General features: G+C 39.1%; 1 protein-coding gene across 1 annotated transcript in view; it reads right to left on the reverse strand.

The window, feature by feature from the left end:
- Positions 1-2,416: 2,416 nt before the first annotated feature.
- Positions 2,417-15,456, reverse strand: part of LOC149153641 (peptidoglycan-binding LysM domain-containing protein) — a 46,315-nt gene continuing 33,275 nt past the window's right edge. Inside the window, exon 2 of the mRNA XM_089445841.1 lies at positions 2,417-3,159. Coding sequence (XP_089301967.1) covers positions 2,788-3,159 — 372 coding nt within the window. The 3' untranslated portion in view covers positions 2,417-2,787. The remainder of the gene's footprint in view (positions 3,160-15,456) is intronic.

Here is a 15,456-nt window from a genome sequence, read left to right on the forward strand (position 1 = left end):
TTATTATTTTCATTACTCACCATTATATGGGCATTAATTTCTCTTTACTTCTTAATATCTTTGATTTAATTTGATATGGATTTATTATGTATTTTTACTCTTTGACATCTTTGATTTAATTTGACAAGGATTTATTATGTATTCATAATCCATTATTTAAATACATGCATCTAGCCATCATGTTATTTTTATATATTCCATGGATCCATAGTGTATTTGATTTGATGACCATAGCTATTTGTCATTTGAGTATAGGTATCCGTACCTCATAGTGTATTTGATTTTGTGATCATAGTTATTTGTTGCTTGAGCATAGGTCCCTACCTAGATGACAGAGTTATTACTAGCCTTGCTTGTGTTTTTACTAATGTTCTTCTAACCTCAAGGTTGTAGTGACTTGATATTTGACCTAGTGGAAGCCTTATTCTTTGAAGAGAAATTAGATATGATATTTCAACCATCCACTACATCACTACCCTCACACTGTTGGGGCATTTGTGATCACACCAATTTGGTAGCTCTTCTAGTTTGGTGTTTGGCCATTTAAACTCATTTATCCTCATCTAAACCAACATCCCTAGAGCTTAATATAAGATTTGCCTCAAAATATCTTGTTGGAAAGTTTGTTTTTTCTTAGAAAAAACATGTTTTGCCCTATGATCATAGGTTCCTTTCTTACCTACAATTGGAAAGATGATTGCAACCTTTCACCTAAAAATCATGATCAGCCCTAATTGATTTGTCAAAAGCTTGCCGAATCAATATGAATTCTTGTTAAATATAATTTTTTTCCCATGTTTCATCATAAAATTTTTGGATGAATATATGCATTTAAAAATGAAATTAGGACTAACCCTTTAAATTGGATCACTATTTCTCTTTAATATGGATGTGGTTCTTGCCTGACACGTCCTTGTGTTTTTTTTCTCTAATGGTTGACAAGATACATATACTCTCATCCTTATATCTCATTTGCTCATAGTAATCATGGTGATGGAGTGATCTTTATGATGTCAATATTCTCACTTATGTATGTTTACTAACATAAACCAAAACAAATGACCATGTGATAGGGATCATAATAAAATATACAATAGGTCATCTACTACATTGTCCAGTAGATTCTCTCACCATTTTGTTATGTTGTCTATTTTATTGTTGTAGTGTTGAACCTAGAATGTTTGACAACCAACTCTCCCTAAGCTAATTGACAAGTTCAAATTGTTTGTTGAATTCCCCAATCCCTACAAATATTGTCTCACTGGTTTTCCTTGTGGATCTTGTATTGCAATCCCTAAAACACATGGTCTCCCTTTAGTACCTCCTTCAAAGAAAATCAAGTACAATTCATCCCTTTCAATTCAATGTTTTAATACATCTCTAGGGTGGTCAAGGCTCCACTCTTGTTTCTTAGGTTTATATGCTCTCAAGTGGAGTTTTAATCTTGTATCCATTCCCAAATGTTTCACTGCATTATTGAGAATTTTTGCATTTTCAATATGATAATCAACGGGAGTATATAGCCAAATCCTTTTGGAGGTCATATCACGACATTAAAGTGAAAACCACAAAATAGTTTGTTTTCAACCACTTATACAACATTATTGACTTGCGCAAGGAATTGTGACTCAAATGGACCAAGGGAAGAATAATAAAGTTTAACGCTAGGTGGTATGCACCATGCCAATAATGACTGGTGGATCATAAGCTTGTAATGTGCTGGACCCACCAAGCCTATGTGAGGATGTACAAAAGGCAAGGAGACTCCTAAGAGATCTAAGAAAACAGATGAGAGCTAAACAAGACAAAGTGAAAATCATTTAGAATGTGATTGATGTGTTGTAGTGTCTTTGATAGGTTATAACTCCAGCCAATTTATTACATGACCAAATTCAAATTTGGGCATTAAATAGGACATCTCACATTCATCAGTTAAACCACCATCAATAGTAAGTAATTAACGCTTTCTTATGTGTTTCATCTAACAGTAACATTTTGGATCACCTCTTCACATCACTGAGATGCACAACATGTTTGTCATAGAGAGGGAATAGAAATGAACAAATCTAAACAATTAGACTTTACTGTATTCAAAAAAGGACCTTCCAACATCTTCAAAGTCTACTACTCTCTCTCTCTTGCTCACAAAAGTTTGCCTTCAAGAGAAATTTGATGTCCGAGTGATCACCACTATCACAATTTCACTCTTGGAAGCTCAAGTCACCATGAACAATGCCTGTGAAATCAAGATGCAGTGGTGGAACAAAATAGTGACAAATCTACAAGAATATTTCATTTTGCATCTTGTGTTGAGGCAAGAAATAAAAGCAATTTTATAACAAAGTGAATTATAATGATAAATCATTATGAACATCTTATTACTGGATAACCAGTCATCATATTAATATTGACATGATTGTTTTATGGGGTTCTGCTGAAGCAAGAAATAACATGAATTTTTTTGGCAATAATTTGAATTTCATGGATGATGAAGATTGTTATGGAACATATATGACAACCATATGTACAATTCATTACATAGTTTAGACAAATAGACATGTGGATACCACTACTAAATTAAAGAAAACTACGCCATATGAACTTTTGACAACTGTGTATCATCAGATCACATTGAAAAGTTGCACTCCCCTTAAATGCTCAGAAAAAATAATGGATAGCTATACTCCACTATTCCATTATATGTTTTCAAGTTACACTCTTAGTGCTTTTGATATTTTGAGAGTTAAGACATTTGACTTGCCGTCAGGAGCATCTCACAATATACCCTTAAGAAGTTGTGTGTCCCTCTTCCCACCTCAAATCGTGGGAAAACTGTGCAAATGCAGTCCTAAGATTTCCATTTGAAATGGATAAATAGTACTCTACAGTTCCATCATCTGCTTGCAAGCTTCTTTTCATTGAATCAAGTAATCTACGCTTAGTTTTTTCCGGCACACTGTTTGTTAAATAGCTGGATTTTCCATCAGGTGCACCCTCCAGATATAACACTGCTACTTCCCGTTTTGCATATATATCCAGTTCAATGTAGCAGGTCTGATTCACAAGGATTTCAGGCTGGATAACTGGAATCAAGAGCCTCTCCCTGGAATATATTCCATGGTCACTCATCATGTTGTTTAATCTTCTGATGTCTGTCACCTGCACAAACTTGAAGAGATTGCAATCAATAAAAAGCATTGAAAGCAAACAATATATTTACAGATTTAGCTATCAAACACATCCTCCTAAGCCACCTTTACAACTCCATAAAAGAATGAGCAAAAGATGAACTAGCAAAAAAGGAAAATTTGAGAACTTTCAAAAGATTGGTGGACTTAATACAGGGCATAGGAACCCTTTGCCTCGACATATTAGAGGTAGGCAGCATGTGAATGCAATGGAAAAGACCCAGATATAAAATAATATGATTCATTGACATTCCATATCCATCCTCCAATCTCTTCACTGTTCTTCCCATTATCCTCAATGAGTCACGATAGGATGATCGGCGAATAATGGAACATGGCAATTCTGGGTTGGATTCGACAGGGACCTCTTTCCGACAGATAAAGACTTTTTCGATGCTTCAAAGGACAAAGTGCAATACTTGTATTTAATGGATCAATCTACACTAAAAGGGTCAGTAATTGGATACAGAATTGAACACATATTTCAAATTTAAATCACCTGTCTGGGTAAATGTCAATAAGACTTGAATTGCATCACTGAAACTCAAGCACATTGCACCCATTCTTGGAATCAGTAAACATTATATGGTGTTTTGTAAAGAACTCCAAAATTGTAACAAGCCCAGTGCAACTATTTAAAAAAGTGGCTGTAGATATCACTGTTAAGTAATTTTCCAGAGAGTGAAAACAATAATTGTAACTGCACTAGTGCTGTCACACAAATTTAGTCAGTTCATACATGACAATAATGTTAGGGGGGCATCCTAAATTTGTGATTGCTTGCAAACAAAATAAATCAAGTAGAAAACAACCTGCAGATTTATTGAAGGTTGTTGCTGACAAACAAAAATAAGTCAAGCAGAAGCCAGGCTGCAGATTTTATCCGGAAAAGATTTTTTCTCATAAATGCAATGCAGGAGATCGAGCTGGTGCACAGCCAAGTCATTATTTCAAAATATCATGAAAGCACCATCCATTTAAAATTTTAAATACCCAAAATCAGCTGATCAGGAAGCAAAGGAGGTGTTCACAAATCCTTTGAAGATTGCAGAATCCTTTGGTTATTGTACCAAGGTACAAGGGAGAGACCAAAAGATAGTAGATTTGTAGCTGAGTACCCTAAAGACAGAAAGACACTGAAATAAAGGGAAGCTAGGTGAATGATCATAATGACAACTACTATCAGCATGAAAGCTGTTGGAAATAATACTGAGAGGGGGGGGTGAATCAGTATTATCAGATCAGATAAAACTTTTCAATTTCATACTCAGAAACATATACGCGACTTCAGTTAAGTGAACCCGCGTGTACACGCGACTGTGTCTAAAGCAACTAGCGTATATGCAGAGATCTTATGATTCAGTTAATCTTATCTTCAGTAAATGCATCAGGATATTATTAAGCATATTAACAGTAAACAGGTGCAGTATAACAGAATAGATCATCACACAAAAGCCACACACATGAACACCATGATATAAGGTGGAAACCCAATGTGGGTGAAAACCACCTGCTGCAATTTGTCTCTTTCTTCTTTAATGAGAAACTTCTTTTACAATGTACTGGTGCAGTCCTTTACCAGCACGCAGGCTACAACCTGCAGAGGGCTACAACCCTCTCTCATTTTCCAACTACTTTTGGAAGGGAGCTACAACCCCCTCAGCTCTTGTACTAGCTGATCCATTTACTAGTACGTAGGTGCTGACCCTACAACCTTCAGGGACCACGTTTCATACATTTTCATACTGGATCCAAGAGTACAAAGCAAACATTACCGCAATACAATCATCAACTTATACTTGCATCATAATTCATTAAACAACCCAATACCGAATCACTGAAACCCTGTCATCAAGAACACAGAACCCAAACCAGAATCTAGAACTCTGCAACAACCACCAGAATCAGCAGCAACCTGAAATATTAACACTTATCATGCATACGCTACTTCACTGTACCAAAACCGCGTGTATACGCGCTTTCTCCAAAGGCAACCCGCGTGCAGATCTAGAAATGATTACTTCTGCCTTTGCTGTCAGATCCGACCCTTGCCAAGCGTCCCGAACAGATAACCAGCAATACCAGATCTTCTCACTGCGTCAGACACCCACAATCCATACTCCTTTGCCTAGTGATCTTCTCCTTATATAGCCTTAGGCCTTGTTCAATACCAAGAGCCAAAACCATAGAAACACAATACCATCAACCTCGAAACTAGGGATCAACACGTCCGTCGAGACATAATGGTCCGAAACCATAGGCACAACTTCCAAGGACTAACCGCCATGGACCAAAGGTACTTTTCCACATACACGCGCTTTTTCTGAAGCCAACCTGCGTGTACACGCGACTTGGTCTTAACAAACCTGCGTGTATGAACTTCCTTGGCAAGCTGTACTAGGATCTGTCTTCTGATTAAGTTGCCATCTCCTGTACCAACTTCTGAGCATCTGTACCAACCTCTGAGTGAGTTGCCATCAAGGACAACACTTGAATCATAATGCCAACAATCTCCCCCTTTGGACTTGATGGCAACCACCACACCAAGTCACTCTCCCCCTTTGACATCAAGGGCAAAGGGTGGACCAAGATATTCTCTTCTTTGGTATACCCTCTCCTGTCCATACTGCTGTCCATACTCCCCCTGAGTACATGCTGAAATCTCCAAATGTGCTCCCCCTTTGTGTATGCCAAAGTGTACCAATCTATCCATCCTGCTCTTGCTGAATTGTGCTGTTCATGCTCCCCTTGACTGTAGGCAAGATCTGCAAAAGATGTTCTTCAAGAAGAACAAAGACTTATACATCATAGAAGACCTTCCTATCACCAAAAGACTCAACATACATTCATCACCCAACCTAGTGGGGATATACCAATATTGACTCATCCACCTAACCATGTGAAGATACATGATAATACATGAACATTTCATCATTCATCCCAGGCATAGTGGGGAAACCAACATAGGCCGTTACATGACCTTGACATCATAAAAGAGATACATGACATAGTGATGAAATATCTAGACCAAGACTTATGAAAGCCACCAACAGCATCATGATCTGTACCATAAGCATCAGCCTGCAATACCATTCCTAAACAGTAAGATGTATCATTTAGCTTCATAGACTTTATCAACACCTTCTAACCATAATGCCAACAATGCATTATTTGAAGAATATTCTCCCCCTGAGTGTAAGCCAACCATGTCTGAACCTGGGTCTGTTCTGCTGCCCTTTCTCCATATACGCGACTTTGCAGCCTGTAACTCGCGTATATACGCGACTTGTATTCATTATATAAGCGTATGCAGGATGGAATACTGAATTTCACTTTCAGATTCCCCTGTGTCTGTTATGTCAGCTGACTGAGTTATCCCACACCTTTCTGTCTCTGTCTTCTTCAATTCCTGCAACTGTGATGATGTATGGTCCTTTTGTCTTGAATTTTGAAATCTGCTCCTGCATTCCCTTGCTTTATGCCCATAGTTGTTGCATGTATAGCACCTTATATTTTTCATGTTCCTTCTATCACAATCAATTGCTTTGTGTCCATATGCATTGCAGGCAAAGCAATACCCTCTGAAGTACCTGCGATGTGATGATCTTTCTTGAACCATTCTACTTCTGCATCTGGCTGCAACATGTCCAAGATTATGACATACATAACATTCAACATTATTCAGCGGAGGAAATAATCGTCTATCACGTCCATAGTTAGGAGTAAAGGATCTTCCTTGAGGAATTTCTTTCCTTGGTTGTTCCTTGAGTATTTCAGATTTCTCATTAGAGTTTCTTGTCTCACCTTGTGAACTAGATTCACCTTCAACATATTCATGAAAACCAAGACCAGTTTTGATAGCAGGAGATCTTTGACTATTAAGAATATCATCCAAGACTTTAGAACTATCTTGAAATCGTAAAAGCTTATCCTTTTCTTCTAGTTTACCTTTCAAGATATTTACCTCAACTTGATGTTGTTCTTCCTTTTTCAGATACTTCTTCCTTAGGTCTTCTTCAACTTTTCTCCCTTCTTCCACTTGTCGCTTTAGTTTGATCACTTCATGTTCTTGATCTTCAAGATCTTCTTTTAGAGAGAGGATCTTTGATTCAAGTCTCTGAATAGTTGTGCTCTGATCTTTTGCTATATCCTGCAATTTCTCCCTTACCCTGGTTTCTGTCTCCAATAGTTCTTTTAGTTTGGAAACTTCTTCAGTTTCTGCATTCTTCTCTTCATGTGCCATGAGACTTTTAATATCCTCGCTATTATTGGATGAAGCATTCTTCTTCTTATGTGCCATGAGACTTCTAATATCCTCACTATCATTTAATGAACTTTTAATATGGGTATAATAGCTTCTACCATCTTCTTCATATATCTTTTCTTTGTTATGAGGACATCTAGCAGCATAGTGACCAACTCTACCACATAGAAAACATTTGAAAAGGTAGCTTATCTTTGAACCGTCCAGATCCCCGTTCAAGATTCTTGACAAAATTTACCTCATCTTCTTCCTCTGACACTTCGAATGCGGCCTCTGGTGGTACCTCTTGTCGCATTTCAAAAGCAGTTAAGATCCCGTGAAGCTGTGACATGGTAATTTTCCGCACATTCTCCTTTTCTTCTATGGCAGATACTTTAGAATCAAATTTAGTAGACAGAGATCTCAAAACCTTTTGAACTAAGACAACTTCCTCAAATTCTTCACCCAGATCCCTCATACAATTCACAATCTCATCCATACGCAGGAAATAATTAGCTACGCTTTCATTACTTCGCATCTTAAGAGTTTCATATCGGATTCTGAGAGTTTGAAGCTTTGCTATTTTTACCTGATCATCTCCTTCGTAGCTTGTAACGATTTTGTCCCATATTTCCTTAGCTGATTTGAGATGCATGATCTTCATAAATTCTGATTGAGTCAAAGTACTCAATAGGACAGTAACTACTTTGGCATTGAGCTCATATTGCTTTTTCTCTGCTGGATCTGTAGGAGTTGCTGATGGGAATTTGTATCCTCCTTCTACGATTCCCCAAACTTCTGCTCCAAGCGACTGTAGATATGCAGTGGTTCTTATCTTCCAGTGAGTAAAATTGTTCCCGTCAAAGACTGGTGGCCTGATGTGTGCCTCTCTTTCTGGATTAGCCATTTGATGGATCTTTTCCTTCAAGCGATCAAGCTTTCTCTGAAGGACCTGCTCTGATACCAATTGTTGGAAATAATACTGAGAGGGGGGGTGAATCAGTATTATCAGATCAGATAAAACTTTTCAATTTCATACTCAGAAACATATACGCGACTTCAGTTAAGTGAACCCGCGTGTACACGCGACTGTGTCTAAAGCAACTAGCGTATATGCAGAGATCTTATGATTCAGTTAATCTTATCTTCAGTAAATGCATCAGGATATTATTAAGCATATTAACAGTAAACAGGTGCAGTATAACAGAATAGATCATCACACAAAAGCCACACACATGAACACCATGATATAAGGTGGAAACCCAATGTGGGTGAAAACCACCTGCTGCAATTTGTATCTTTCTTCTTTAATGAGAAACTTCTTTTACAATGTACTGGTGCAGTCCTTTACCAGCACGCAGGCTACAACCTGCAGAGGGCTACAACCCTCTCTCGTTTTCCAACTACTTTTGGAAGGGAGCTACAACCCCCTCAGCTCTTGTACTAGCTGATCCATTTACTAGTACGTAGGTGCTGACCCTACAACCTTCAGGGACCACGTTTCATACATTTTCATACTGGATCCAAGAGTACAAAGCAAACATTACCGCAATACAATCATCAACTTATACTTGCATCATAATTCATTAAACAACCCAATACCGAATCACTGAAACCCTGTCATCAAGAACACAGAACCCAAACCAGAATCTAGAACTCTGCAACAACCACCAGAATCAGCAGCAACCTGAAATATTAACACTTATCATGCATACGCTACTTCACTGTACCAAAACCGCGTGTATACGCGCTTTCTCCAAAGGCAACCCGCGTGCAGATCTAGAAATGATTACTTCTGCCTTTGCTGTCAGATCCGACCCTTGCCAAGCGTCCCGAACAGATAACCAGCAATACCAGATCTTCTCACTGCGTCAGACACCCACAATCCATACTCCTTTGCCTAGTGATCTTCTCCTTATATAGCCTTAGGCCTTGTTCAATACCAAGAGCCAAAACCATAGAAACACAATACCATCAACCTCGAAACTAGGGATCAACACGTCCGTCGAGACATAATGGTCCGAAACCATAGGCACAACTTCCAAGGACTAACCGCCATGGACCAAAGGTACTTTTCCACATACACGCGCTTTTTCTGAAGCCAACCTGCGTGTACACGCGACTTGGTCTTAACAAACCTGCGTGTATGAACTTCCTTGGCAAGCTGTACTAGGATCTGTCTTCTGATTAAGTTGCCATCTCCTGTACCAACTTCTGAGCATCTGTACCAACCTCTGAGTGAGTTGCCATCAAGGACAACACTTGAATCATAATGCCAACAAAAGCAACATAAATTTAAAGGTCAGTCAGGACAATCACTCCACTTCCAAGCTGAGTTCAGCTATTTCACTTCAAGAACATATTACACCTTTTGACACATTCTGAATTTACCGACAGGCTAGAAACAAATGTTCCACCAGATTTCCAGTGCATGGGGATGCAGGTATGCAAAGACAGGTACCTAGTACATCTAGAGAGACCCCTCATTTCATGAAACAACAGGGTACATCAAGGGTATATCCTAACATAGGGGACCCTGCCCAAAATATAGAAAAATACAATAGATAGGATTATGAAATTTTTATCAATCAGTGATTAATTACAAACAATGAACCAAGAATAGGTTCAATTTGAAAAAAGTTAAAACATACCAAAATAATTACTGCTGTCACAGGTTTCCAGTCACCATTGCAGTGAAAAATCACAAAATTCTACGACTATCACAGATTTTTGCCCATGAAAAGCTAAAAAATCAAACTTAGAATGCCTCACCAATGTGTACAATGTCAAATCCAGGGAAAAAATAACAAAATCCTCTGCTGTTAGGAGTTTTCAACCACCAAGTTTCCAACAAGTGCTCATCACCAGGAATCAATCTTCAAAATGATGCTTTGCTTTAGTTTATGTTTTCAACTAGGGTATATACTGTCTAGAATCACTAGTGGGACCCACTAGGTAACGAGTAGAAGGGGAGGGCTTTGGAATTGAAAATGTGTTTTTCCTTCTTTTTCATTCAGTTAAAATAATGTCCCAATTTGCAGTGGAGGTCAAAATTGGGACAGCTATGTACCCAGCTGCATGCCCTGATGTACCTTGCATGGGGGTACTTGTAGGACATAACTGGGACATCCCTAGCATCCTCTGTATCAGTGTAACACTTATCGCAGTATAATATTAGAATTATGTAATATTATCACAAAAAACCAACTCAGTGATAATATGATCATATTTATTATGAACAATTTATATTTATCATGATAATTTATGTATTCATCACAAGTTGAACAACACTCCTTTCTGGCCCACTTTAAGACACAATTTTGGGTTTTTCAACCCTTCCTAAAAGGGATTGAGCTTTGAAGCTATTGTGACCATTTTCCATCAAGCAAACAAGGGGAAATCTGTAGTTTTCATTGCCATCAGCTAAGCTGTGCAGTCGGAATTTATTCCAAACTACCAAATCCATATTTCCAGGTATATAAAAAAAATGCCTTCCATTTCTTTGTTTTACAAGATTTAGTATTGGGTTTGCATTGTCCATGAGATATACCTCCTCTTGCCGTTTTTAATGGGGGATAACAGTTAGAGAATGCTGCTATTAAAATATCATAGCTATCTAAGGTTTTTGTGGATATGTATTCTAAATTTCTGCATTTCTAATTTTCTTTCGTCCCATAAGTTTATAAATTTAATCAATGCTCTTCACATTTAAAAATGCCAAATCTGTCGGACCCAATGTGGGAGTGTGGTCTGCCATGTGATGGTCATAGTAGAATGAGACTAAATTGCAAGCCATGTGGAAAGGAAATGTATGGGGGAATTGCCCATTTGAAATACCACCTCACAAAAATCCAAGGGTATGAAGTGGGGTTTTGCCTAACATCTACTCCAGAAATTGTCCACATTGCAAACCAATCAATTTTTGACATGCAAAGGAAAGAAATGAGGTTTGATCTTGCAAATAAAACTGCAAGCATCTCAAGGGTGGGGAAACACCAATCCATGGGCTCACATTCCACAATGCCCGACCTTTCAACATCCTCACCTTTCTTTGTGTTGAGGTCAGTGCCTGGGGGACAACCTTCAATTTGGTCAATAGTGAAAACAAAGGAGAAGGAGGCGGCCACCAATATTGTGGTAAGATATTTTCTACGGAGTGACACACAATTCAACATTACCAAGTACAATTCATTCTCCAATTCTATGTTTAAAGCTGCAGTTCTCGTTGGTCCGCAGTACAAGAGCCCTTCCTATAATGACTTGAGAGGACCTCTCCTTCAAGAGGAAAAGGTTGATTGCACAAAGAGATTGGGTGAGCTTAGGGAATCATGGGAGATCACAAGATGCACCATTACGTTGGACAGTTAGATAGATTGGATGGGTAGGTCCATTCTCAATTTATTGGTTGATTGTCCTAGCGGAGCAATGTCTATCAAATCTATCAATGCATCTGCATATGTTAAAGATGCACAGTTATTAAGTGAGTTGTTGGATGTCTTCATCTAAAAAATAGGTCCGCAATATGTTGTCCAAGTCATTATGGACAATGCTACTAATTATGTTTTCGTTGGCAAGTTGCTCATGAAGAGGTATCAGATGTTATATCAGGCTACTTGTGCCACCCACTACATTGATTTGATGCTAGAGGGCATGGACAAAATTCCTTAGATCAAGGAAATTGTTGATTCAGCTAGGAGTGTTACAATACACACACACGCGCACAGTCCGGAAATCATGCATTTTTCCACTAGCTTCATCTCTCTTCAGTCTCTCCACAATTCTATGTTGGAGTTGTAGAGGATGTCTCTTTTAGATGAGAGGAATGTTTTTGTTTACAACACTAAAGTGCATGGGTAAGCCATAGCACAACTTGTGAGACATAATCAAAGTTTTTGGATGGGAGTGCAGGAGTTTTCTGCTATTAGTGAATCTTTGGTAAAGGTTCTTCTAATAGCACAAAACTCCTACAATTAGTAGGAGCTTGCAATGGAATACTTGTATGAGGCCATGGATAGGACCAAGGAAGCTATCCATCAATACTATGAGAACAAAGAGGAAGAGGAATTCACTAGACATTCTGAGATATGGACTATGACAATACTCTCCCAGAGTTGCGAGGGAGCGCCCCCCCCTTGAACCCACTCCCGAAGCGCGCTCCGCTCAAAAGCGACCTCGAGAGCGCGCTCCCTTAAAAAAAAATGCTCTGTGGTTTTTCAAGAGCAAACTAGGGAGCGTTCGCTCCCTGACTGCCCCCGTTCGCTCCCAAAGTAATTTTTTTAAGGCCGCTCCCAACCGCTCTCGCCTTCAAAAATTTGCTCCCCATGGGTAAAATTGGCGGGCAAGGGAGGGGGGGGAAGAGCCAAAAGAAATAAAAGGCCCTCTTCCCCTCCAATGTTTTAAAAACCGGAACCGATGACCGGACAGGTCCACCTAATGAACTGGGTTTCGAACCGGGACTGGTTAGGTCTAAACGAACCGGTTTTAGAAAAATACATTAAATAATTAATTTTTAATGAAACAAAACTATTTTTAAGATTTAAAACCATGATTCCAAGCCAATAGAGACAAAATATGCAAAGTTTGCTCATTTATATACCATGTAAAGGTGAATATTGTTGATCTAGATTGTCAGTAATGGCAATATGAAGCCGAGGAGCTATTAGAGCAAAGCTATCAAAGCAGAGAAGAGGAGCAAGTGTAAGAGCGGAAGATTGAGGAGGAGCCATATCGGGAGTATCACGTGTAATGTATGCCCAAGAAGAACCGAGAGGAAGAATTCATCAAAAGAAGCAAAGAGGAACATATCAGAGCAGAGAATATTGGAAGTTGTCAGACCAGGAGCGTTATATTGGAGCCGAGGTATGGAGGAGGGTCGTGGAGTCGTATTGGATGGCGTTAAGAGATGAACAGCGGAGATGAGTTTTCGTTCTAGCGGAAAAGGAATCCGAAGGAGTAGAGCTATCAAAAGCCAAAGGAAAAACTATCGGAAGTATCACATATGCCAAGAGTAAGAGCCATAACGGAGAAGTTAACAGTTAATCTCGTGGTTAAACGATTAAGCGCTTTATTTAAGTGATTGATTAATGCACGTGGTTATATTCCAAAAAGCGGGTTTGTAATAGTGGCAGTGGTTTTCGGGCGGATGCAAAATGGTAAGTGGTATTTAGAGGAGAGCGCCCGATTCCATTCAATGGTTGACACATAGCAACTAGAGGAGAGAGAAAAACCGCTCATTTCGGGCGAGTAACTCTCGTGCAAGTAGTCCACCCAAAATGCATGTAGGTCGTTGGATCTAGCGCGGGTTAATCGACAGTGAAGGATCAACGGACGGTTTTGGGTTGATCGGGTTAAGTCGGGACCGTTAGATCTGGAGAGAAGAGATCTATGGCGCAGCAAGCTTCTGATGGATTGTGTTGATTGGACCGAGTGTTGATCGTCGGATCTAATACAGAAGAAATCGACGGTGCGGAACGAGGACTCCTATTATATCGCGCCCTAATGGTATATCGTGTCCGTTGTATCAGGAGTAATGTATCGCAGTGTTTAAGGCCTTGTCACGTTGAAACTCCGATTGTGACCCGCTGCTCCATTGTAATACACCCTATTGTAATATCACGTCCGCCGCGTCGGAAGATATGTATCGCAAGTTATAAAGGGATGGCACACTGTAAACTGCGATTGTGATATTATTGTGGACCTGATGGATTCATTAAAAACAGTTTATAATCATATCGCATCCAACAAGGGAATCGGCTATCAGCCATCGGCTGTACTATGGGCACGACTTATAAAGACCTCATGAATGTTGTGATTGCCGTAAAGAATAAGTCTATTGTTTGAATAATAATAAAGATGGCCTCTCTTCCTAATTAACTTGTCCTGTGAGTATTGATGAATTCGAAGAGATAGAGGAAGCCGAAGAGTTAGCGCAGAGGAAGCTGAAAGAGCAAACGAGCGTTGAGGAAGCCGAAGAGTGAGCGCAGAGGAAGCTGAAAGATCAAATGAGCGTTGAGGAAGCCGAAGCTCAAGCGAGCAAGGAGGAAGCCAAAGGTCAGGCATATCAGACATATAAAACAGAGAACAAGGAAAGTTTAATGTTGCTGGCGAACTGTAAGAAAAAAAGGGAGCCGAAGTTTTGGCAGAAGTGGAAGAAACAGGAGGACAGAAGTAAGTCATAGGTCCAGCAGGGTTGGGGGCAGAGAATTACAACCAAACAGATCCAGACAGTTATAGCAGAGGGTTGGAGCCCTTGAGGTTGGTGCCTCAGAACTGAAAGGATTGGTGTCCTGGGAGTTGGTGCTCCTAAATTCAAAGTTGGTGCCTTGACAAGACAGAGTTGGTGCTCTGGAGGTTGGAGCCTCACAAAGAGTCCAAGTTGGTGCTTGGCAACTGATTGAAACTATATATATATATATATATATATATATATATATATATATATATATATATATTGTACTTGATTTATTGCAAAGATCACATTAATAAAAGCATCTATTCCTGTTATCTATTTTTGTGTTCCAAATATAAATGTTTTATTCCAGTTAAAAATAATAATTGAAAAGAAATATTAATTCAACGCCCCCCCCCTTCTCAGTATTTTCAACAATTGGTATCAGAGCGGACTTCTTCATATCAGCCTAACAGCTTGAAGAAGGATTCTTAGTCATGATGAGAAATCAAGAAGTGTCAGGAAGACCTCCTCTATTCGATGGCACAAATTTTGGTTTCTGGAAAAAGAGAATGTCCTACTACTTAATGTCCCTTGGACCTGAAGTTTGGCATTCAGTCTTAAATGAGTACATAGCTCCTTCCACTCTTCCAACAGATCAAGACGAGAGGAAAGTCTACGTTGCAAATGCAAAAGCCTTAAACTCCATCACTAGTGGAATCACTGATTCTGAATTTACAAAAGTCATGAATTGTAACTCTGCCAAAGAAGTATGGGATAAGCTAATTAGCTTATACGACGGGGACTCCAAAGTCAAGAAGGCAAAGCTTCAAACTCATAGAAGGAAATTTGAAAGT

Source organism: Pinus tabuliformis, chromosome 9 (assembly GCF_031772625.1).
Source record: "Pinus tabuliformis cultivar Carrire ecotype Pingquan chromosome 9, CPIR1, whole genome shotgun sequence".
Classification (NCBI taxonomy): Eukaryota; Viridiplantae; Streptophyta; class Pinopsida; order Pinales; family Pinaceae; genus Pinus; species Pinus tabuliformis.